This window comes from Physella acuta, unplaced genomic scaffold (genome assembly GCF_028476545.2).
Source record: "Physella acuta isolate Inbredline_101_S28 unplaced genomic scaffold, ASM2847654v3 ptg000674l, whole genome shotgun sequence".
Taxonomy (NCBI): domain Eukaryota; kingdom Metazoa; phylum Mollusca; class Gastropoda; family Physidae; genus Physella; species Physella acuta.
In genome coordinates, this window is record NW_026732193.1 from 579,244 (window position 1) to 587,500 (window position 8,257).

The 8,257-nt window shown below is 36.0% G+C and overlaps 1 protein-coding gene across 1 annotated transcript; it reads right to left on the minus strand.

Moving 5' to 3' along the window:
• Positions 1-97: 97 nt before the first annotated feature.
• LOC131949106 (uncharacterized) lies at positions 98-7,442 on the minus strand. The gene is made up of 4 exons (XM_059310867.1): positions 7,340-7,442; positions 3,777-3,886; positions 1,779-1,876; positions 98-266 (listed from the first exon to the last, which is right to left on the minus strand). Exons 1-4 carry the CDS (start codon positions 7,389-7,391, stop codon positions 98-100), a joined length of 429 nt encoding a protein of 142 aa, XP_059166850.1. The 5' UTR covers positions 7,392-7,442.
• Positions 7,443-8,257: the final 815 nt, after the last annotated feature.

The following is an 8,257-nucleotide window of genomic DNA, read 5'->3' on the forward strand; positions in this document are numbered from 1 at the left end:
AAGCTAAGCTAAGCTAAGCTAAGCTAAGCTAAGCTAAGCTAAGCTAAGCTAAGCTAAGCTAAGCTAAGCTAAGCTAAAGCTGCATCTTGTGTAAAACTTACTGGAGATTCGTGACGATCATGCTATAAAATTTATTCCAGTAGGTGTCTGGCAGAGACCTGAAACTGTCGTAGTAAATCTCGCGATTGGTAGTGTAAGCAAAATAGTCGAAAGGAGCATTAGCTTCTAACTCAATCACAAAGTAGTCGTAATCCTTCAGATCAGCTCTAGGATTAAAAAAAAAAAAACCGTGAAGTATACAGCTTTTAAACACAACATGCGAGCTACAGCAAACAATAATTTGCTTGAACACCATCAGTGACGCAGCAACAGTAAAACCTAAACATAAATTACTATTGAATCTAAACATAAACATAATTAACCATTGAATCTAAGCATAAACATAAATCACTATTGACTCTAAACCTAAAATAAAAAGTAATTGATTAAAAAAAACTTTAATCACAAACGTTTATATAATTTTGCACTAAAAGGAAGTAAATGACAGATTTTATGAAAACATGATACAGTACTATTTATAATCCAAGAAATAAAAGCCTAGGGCATAATAACAAAAAAATTCATCCAGTTTTTTTTATAAAGTTGCATACCATATTGACAACACCCGTATCGAATGTGTTTTTGTGTTCTTAAAGTAACCGAAACTTTCTTTAACGTCTACATTTACAAAACGACCTTAAATTAAGATTGCTTATTAGCTTCCTTAACTCTAGTCCATAAACATATCTATTGGTTTTTTTTTAAATGTCTAGCAATAGAAAGCTACGCCCCTCTTCATCACCATTCATTTGAACGGTGCCAACTCCCGCTTCATGGCAATTTAAATCCATAATTAAATCCGAGGAACAATATAAATCCAACATTAACTGAGAGGAACAATTTAAATCCAACATTAAATGAGGGGAACAATTTAAATCCATCATTAAATTAGAGGAACAATTTAAATCCTTCATGAAATGAGGGGAACAATTTAAATCCATCATTAAATGAGAGGAACAATTTAAATCCACCATTAAATGAGAGGAACAATTTAAATCCATCATTAAATGAGGGGAACAATTTAAATACATCATTAAATGAGGGGAACAATTTAAATACATCATTAAATGAGAGGAACAATTAAAATACATCATTAAATGAGATGAACAATATAAATCCATCATTAAATGAGGGGAACAATTTAAATACATCATTAAATGAGGGAAACAATTAAAATACATCATTAAATGAGAGGAACAATTAAAATACATCATTAAATGAGATGAACAATATAAATCCATCATTAAATGAGGGGAACAATTTAAATCCTTCATTAAATGAGGGGAACATATTAAATCCATCATTAAACGAGGGGGAACAATTTAAATCCATCATTAAATGAGGGGAACAATTTAAATCCTTCATTAAATGAGGGGAACATATTAAATCCATCATTAAACGAGGGGAACAATTTAAATACATCATTAAATGAGGGGAACAATATAAATCCATCATTAAATGAGGGGAACAATTTAAATCTAACATCTATTGTCCGTGAATTGTATATTTCAGTACAGCCGGTAAAATATATCTGTATAAACAAGAGAGTACTTACCTTCGGTCAGAGAATTGTTTGTGCGTGTGTGTGTGTGTGTGTATTTGGGTGAGTGCGCGTATGTGTTTGTGTGTGTATGCGTGTGAGTGTGTGTGATTGTGAGTGCGGTAAACAAAATGATTACATTTCAACAAGGCTGTGGGTAGCTCTGGAATTTTGCCTCAAGTGTTTTTCCAAGGAAGATGCGATGTGCTTGCCTTTGGGATAATCGATATAGTTTATCTGTAAATTAGAAGATAATTAAATAAACCGGGATTGATCTCCCTTACACGTTCTAGAATATTCTTATATAACTGTGGGATGGCAACTCAGGATATAAACTTTATTTTTAATTACTTAAACTTTGCACGCTTGCCAAACTTCCTCTACACTTCGTAAACGAGAAAGTAAGAATGGTTCGTTTTCTATATACTATATTGGGAAGGTAAGTTCTTTTACTCTAAATAAAATGTATCGTGAATATTAATGAATTTTTTTGTTTATACAATTTGCTATACAATTTGCATTTTTTCAGTCCCATCCTAGAGAGTACCATGGCATTTTATGAAATGGTATTAAGAATATGAGCCTTTATGATTACAATTATATAGACTAATTTTAGCATTCATAAAAGCTAAATTTGTAAACTTTATTTCGTTTTTATTGCTGGATTGTTACTAGCAAACTAGGTTTTTACAAAAGAAAAAGGAAAAAATAGGATGGTGTAGTCTAACAGTAGAGTGAACGTTTTATTGCTAGTCCCGAGGTCTCGAGTTCGGATCTCTTTGATGGGTGCCTGACTCGCATTAGGGATACAATAGCGGCTTGTCAAATTGCTGACCACACTGTCCTTTCACATGCCGAGTTCAGTAAAACAGACTAAATCTACTTCATTGGGCCCGGATGTGTCTGGGCAAAAAAAGATGATATCAAAAGTATGAACAGCTAAACATTTCTATTTTTTATAGTCTAGGAATTATTCGCTGCGAAGCTTGTTATTGTTTGTTAAAATAAATGCTTTTTAAATTTCTTTTAAATAATTTCATGCTTTTTAAATTTCTTTTAAATAACTTCATTTTTTTAAAGCTAAGCATGAATATATTTTACTGTACCGAACCTTCAAGTTCAAATAAACCAGGCACAGTTTGATCCAAGAAAAAGAGGCTAATTATTTGAGTAAAACATGTAATTAAATGACGACAAACTCGTCGAAACCATGTTTGTGATGTCACAACTCCATGACGACAAACTCGTCGAAACCATGTTTGTGATGTCACAACTACATGACGACAAACTCATCGAAACCATGTTTGTGATGTCACAACTACATGACGACAAACTCGTCGAAACCATGTTTGTGATGTCACAACTCCATGACGACAAACTCGTCGAAACCATGTTTGTGATGTCACAACTACATGACGACAAACTCGTCGAAACCATGTTTGTGATGTCACAACTACATGACGACAAACTCATCGAAACCATGTTTGTGATGTCACAACTACATAACGACAAACTCGTCGAAACCATGTTTGTGATGTCACAACTACATGACGACAAACTCGTCGAAACCATGTTTGTGATGTCACAACTACATGACGACAAACTCATCGAAACTATGTTTGTGATGTCACAACTACATGACGACAAACTCATCGAAACTATGTGTGTGATGTCACAACTACATGACGACAAACTCATCGAAACCATGTTTGTGATGTCACAACTACATGACGACAAACTTGTCGAAACCATGTTTGTGATGTCACAACTACATGACGACAAACCAATCAAAACCATGTTTGTGATGTCACAACTACATGACGACAAACTCGTCGAAACCATGTTTGTGATGTCACAACTACATAACGACAAACTCATCGAAACCATGTTTGTGATGTCACAACTACATGACGACAAACTCGTCGAAACCATGTTTGTGATGTCACAACTACATGACGACAAACCAATCAAAACCATGTTAGTTTGTCGTCACCAACGTGGTTGTCGTCCAGTTGTTGAGCGACCTAAACAAGATTCTTAATGAACGCCCCTATTTTATTTCAAGTTACCACCTTAACGAAATAGTGTCCTTAGACTAGGGATATCAAGTTACAATGCACATTCCAGCAAAACTCACTTTAAGAAGGGTATCAGGGAAAACACTAAGAAACGTCATCTCAAATGTAAAACCAAATTTCATTGGATTTGCACCCCACACATTCACGACCTGGGTTGCTTGTGACTGTCCTGTTTCGGGATAAGAAAAAATTATTTTAGCCAATCTTTTTTTCTTCGTTCTTGAGTGAAATATTAGAAGGGATTTCCTCCAACACGGTTAAGTATTAAGTGTTAACCAATTATGCACCATATTGGCGGTTGACTACGATTTTCCGCCTGCTTTTCTGTTTGGATTTGCTTCCATAGACTCCGTCCAACCGAGAACAAACCACAACGCAGCGGTTGTATGATTTAACGTTCACTCCCTTGATGGATAGTCTTTCACATCTACTGAGGTTCATCTGACTGGGAGTTGAACTCTGGACCTTGCGGGTTTGCATCGTGAGCTTTACCGACTCGACACCGCCCGCTCAGAGGCTGGCCTTCACAGGTTCAATGTTTATAGACATTTACCGCGCACAGAATATTATCAATAGAGGCAAAAAATTCAATTTAGATAGGTACTTCTATTTTTATATCGATCACAGGCAGCTCGAGCTAAAATCTAGAGCTCATTTGCCAAAATCGAGAGCTTTGGTCTTACACGTTCAGCAAGCTGTACCAGATACCTTATGTCTATACCAAGTGCTCAAATCAGCTAACCAACACATAGGTATCCGAGATTTAAAAAACAAAACAGATGAAAACTACATTTATCATATAGACAAGTCACACCATTGAATATGGCAACCAAAACTACTTACTCTCATCCTAGCAACCAACAGCCTCCACCCTATCAACAAGACCTTGTCTCAAGCACAAAAACTCTACTGATTATCTTACCCAATTTAGCCACCGAGAAAAAACACACGAAAAGCAAGATGTATCCGCACATAGTGAGCACACTTGCTTATGATTGTAGACGATCTAAGTATACCAAAATACTCGAATATAAAAAAAGCAAAATGTAATAAGAAAATTATATATATATATATATATATATATATATATATATATATATATATATATATATATATATATATATATATATAACAGATTAATTTAAAATTAATTGCAATAATTAAATAGTACATGTTTATGCAATGGAAAAGCTGCTCCTAATTTACAACACAAAAGCAGAGTTTCTTCCATGCATCTCTTCGGGGGGGGGGGGGGGGGCCGAAATTTTTTTACCGCCCCCCCCCCCCCCCCGAACGAAATGAATTTATATAATTTATATAGAAAATATATACTTTTAACAAAGTCCGCCCCCCGAAGAAAGTCTACCACCCCCCGAAAATTTCAAGTGCCCCCCCCCCCCTGAGAAAAAAGTCTGCACAAAAGTACAATGTAGTCTCAGCTCTGCAAGAGTAACGCGTATTTCTATTATTATGTATCAGTCATATGACACAAACTGTAACATTTTTATGTATCAGTGGTATAACACAAACAGTAAAGATTCTTATGTATCAATCGTACTACACAAAAGGTAAACATTCTTACGTATCAGTCATATAACACAAACAGTAAACATTCATATAACACAAACTCGAGCACCTACTATGGTCCATAAAAATGTTAAATAGACCTCTTATCGTAAGCTGAATGATTGATAAAATTGTTAAATGGACCTCTTGTCGTAAGCTGAATGATTGATAAAAATGCCAAATGGACCTCTTGACGTTAGCTGAATGATTGATAAAAATCTTAAATAGACCTCTTGTCGTAAGCTGAATGATTGATAAAAATGCCAAATGGACCTCTTGACGTTAGCTGAATGATTGATAAAAATGTTAAATGGACCTCTTGTCGTTAGCTGAATGATTGATAAAACGCATGGACCGGTTTAATGCCCTCTGTTGCCTTCCTTTGAGCTAGGTGTAATTTCTGATTGATGGGATTGCTTGAAGACGTTAACCTCAACCCACCTCCACCCCCCCCCCACCACCCACCCACCCCCAACCTCACGTCATGTTTGGGAACCCGTGATCTAGACAGACAGACAGACTGTTGACAGACAGAGGAAGCAAGTTAAATAAAAGCTTGTAAAAAATGACCCTAGAATATTAAAATTTACTTGAAACTTAAACCTGAACCTAAGCTTGAACATGATCCTGAAGGTTGACCTTGACCTAATCCTAAACTTAAACCTGAACCTAAATGTAACCCTAAACCTAAACCTTAATCTAAACCTAAACCTGAACCTGAACCTAAACTTTACCTAAACCTTAACCGACATTGAAACTTGATCCTCAACCCGATCCTCAATCTCAACCAGTGGCGTAGCGAGGTCAGGTGTCACCCGGTCGGCACTTAATGGTGTCACCCCCAGAGGCGTAGCGACCCTTCCCGGGGACAAACTTTCACATTTTCGATTTGCACCCCCCCCCATCAAATTCTCGATTTGCACCCCCCCTCCCCTCAAACTTTCGATTTGCACCCCCCCCCCCCCCTCAAACTTTCGATTTGCACCCCCCGTCAAGTTTTTCTCTATATATTTTGCTATTTTTGGCCTTGGTGTCACCCCCCTAAATGGTGTCACCCGGTGCGGTCCGCACCCCCCGCCCCCCCCCCCCCCCCCTCGCTACGCCTCTGATCTCAACCTAACCTTTAACCTTATCGTCAATCTTAACTTTAACAACCTTTACCTGCACTTTAACTTATCTTTAATTTTAACCTTGGCCTTGACCTTAACAATTGCCTCCACCTTGACCTTGAGCATTACCTTAACCATATCCATATCCATTATCCATATCCATACCTCTACCCATACCCTTACTCTTATCCATATCCATATCCATATCTAAATTCATATCTAAATTCATATCCATACCAATAACCATAATAACCTCCACCCTCCCCCCTATCATTAACCCGAAACCTGAATATGCCCCTAGCCCAAACCCAATATTGATTTTGACCCTTATTCCTTAACCCTTGACTCCTAACCCATAAATCCTAACCCTTAACCCTTAACTCCTAACCCCTAGCCTCTAATCCTCATCCTCAACCTTGACATTGACCATGACCTAAACTTTAACCTTAACATCGGCCAGGAATCTAAGCCTCTGCCCAAGCTTGAACCTAAAACTCTGGCTTTAGCCTTTGATTTGACCTTGACCTTGACAATGACCTCGCCATGGGCCTCAGCATTGTTCTTTGCTTTACCTTATCCTTGACCTTGGCCTAAGCCTTCCTTCCTCCCTTACGCTTAGTCTACACTGACACACCCAACCAACTAGAAATTTAACCCGATCCGGAACTTTAATCGTAAACGGAAATTTAACTTAACTGAGAACCGGATATTAACCGCATTGTTCTACCGACATACGAGTTTTGTTAATATCGAAAATACGTATTTCGTCATTTTAAACTAAGATGGCAGATTTAACAGTTGTGTGTTAAAGATGGAGTCTAGACTCTAGATCTAGGTCTAGACATAGATAAGCATCTCTATTTGAATTCACAAAAAGTGAGAAAAATTAATATATTCTACAAGTAGTCTTTAGTATATATCGTTCCCTAGAGATTTTGTTTTATTACCTGCAAAGATATGTGTGATATCTTTTAAGAACAAATAATGTACGAACGCCATATTGCTATGTTTTCAAAATAAATACAACGTACATTTTAATGATAACTTCCGTTTCACAAGTAAATTTTAAAAAGTTGCACAAAAATAAATGAAACAGATATTAACTATTCTTCGCTACAAACTCAAAATCTAAATTAAACTTTATAAAGTTAGGATCCTTTTTAAATTAGTCTGGGGCTAAAAACAAGATATAAATTTAGTTAAAATTATTATTATACAACAGAATTGGATGAGTATAAGCTTTTAAAATAAATTGTTAACAATATTTTTTAACTATTTCACTTTCTTGTATATACGAATAATAGTGAAAGTCTTGTAATCGTGCAAAAAAATCGAGATTTTTGCAAATCTCGACTTTTAACACCTCCCATAATTTTGCAATCTTGTCCGTATGTCTGTGTGTGTGTGTGTGTCTGTCTGTGTGTGTGTGTGTGTGTGTGTGTGTGTGTAAACACGATAACTTGAGTACCGTTACAGCTAGGTTGATGAAATTTCATATATAAGTATTATATCAAAATCGTAGATCCGTATCAACTTTTGAGCGATTTCCGATAACCTAAAGTGGAACTTTTTCTACTTTTAATTTCTCATAAGTCTATAACTTGAGTACTATTTCAAATAGATTCATGTAATTTCACATGTAAAATACAGATCTACTTCACTGCCTTCTTTCAAATTTTGAGTAATTTCCGTTGACCGGAAGTAATAATTTTTGCTATTTCCGATTTCTCAAAAAACGTGTGTGAATTTATAAAGTACTAATAATATCCCGCACAATCATGCACATTTTTTAGGCGTTCACTTGGTGTGCAATTTTTTTTCTACGAGATTTTATTCTATTTTAAAAAGTTTAAGTATTTAAAATG

Coding starts and splice junctions, on each gene's coding strand:
- LOC131949106 (XM_059310867.1), bottom strand. CDS start 7,391: ATGGCGTTCGTACATTATTTGTTCTTAAAAGATATCACACATATCTTT. Junction 3,887..7,339: donor TATCACACATATCTTTGCAG/GTAATAAAACAA, acceptor ATCCCGAAACAG/GACAGTCACAAGCAACCCAG. Junction 1,877..3,776: donor TCCCTGATACCCTTCTTAAA/GTGAGTTTTGCT, acceptor TCTAATTTACAG/ATAAACTATATCGATTATCC.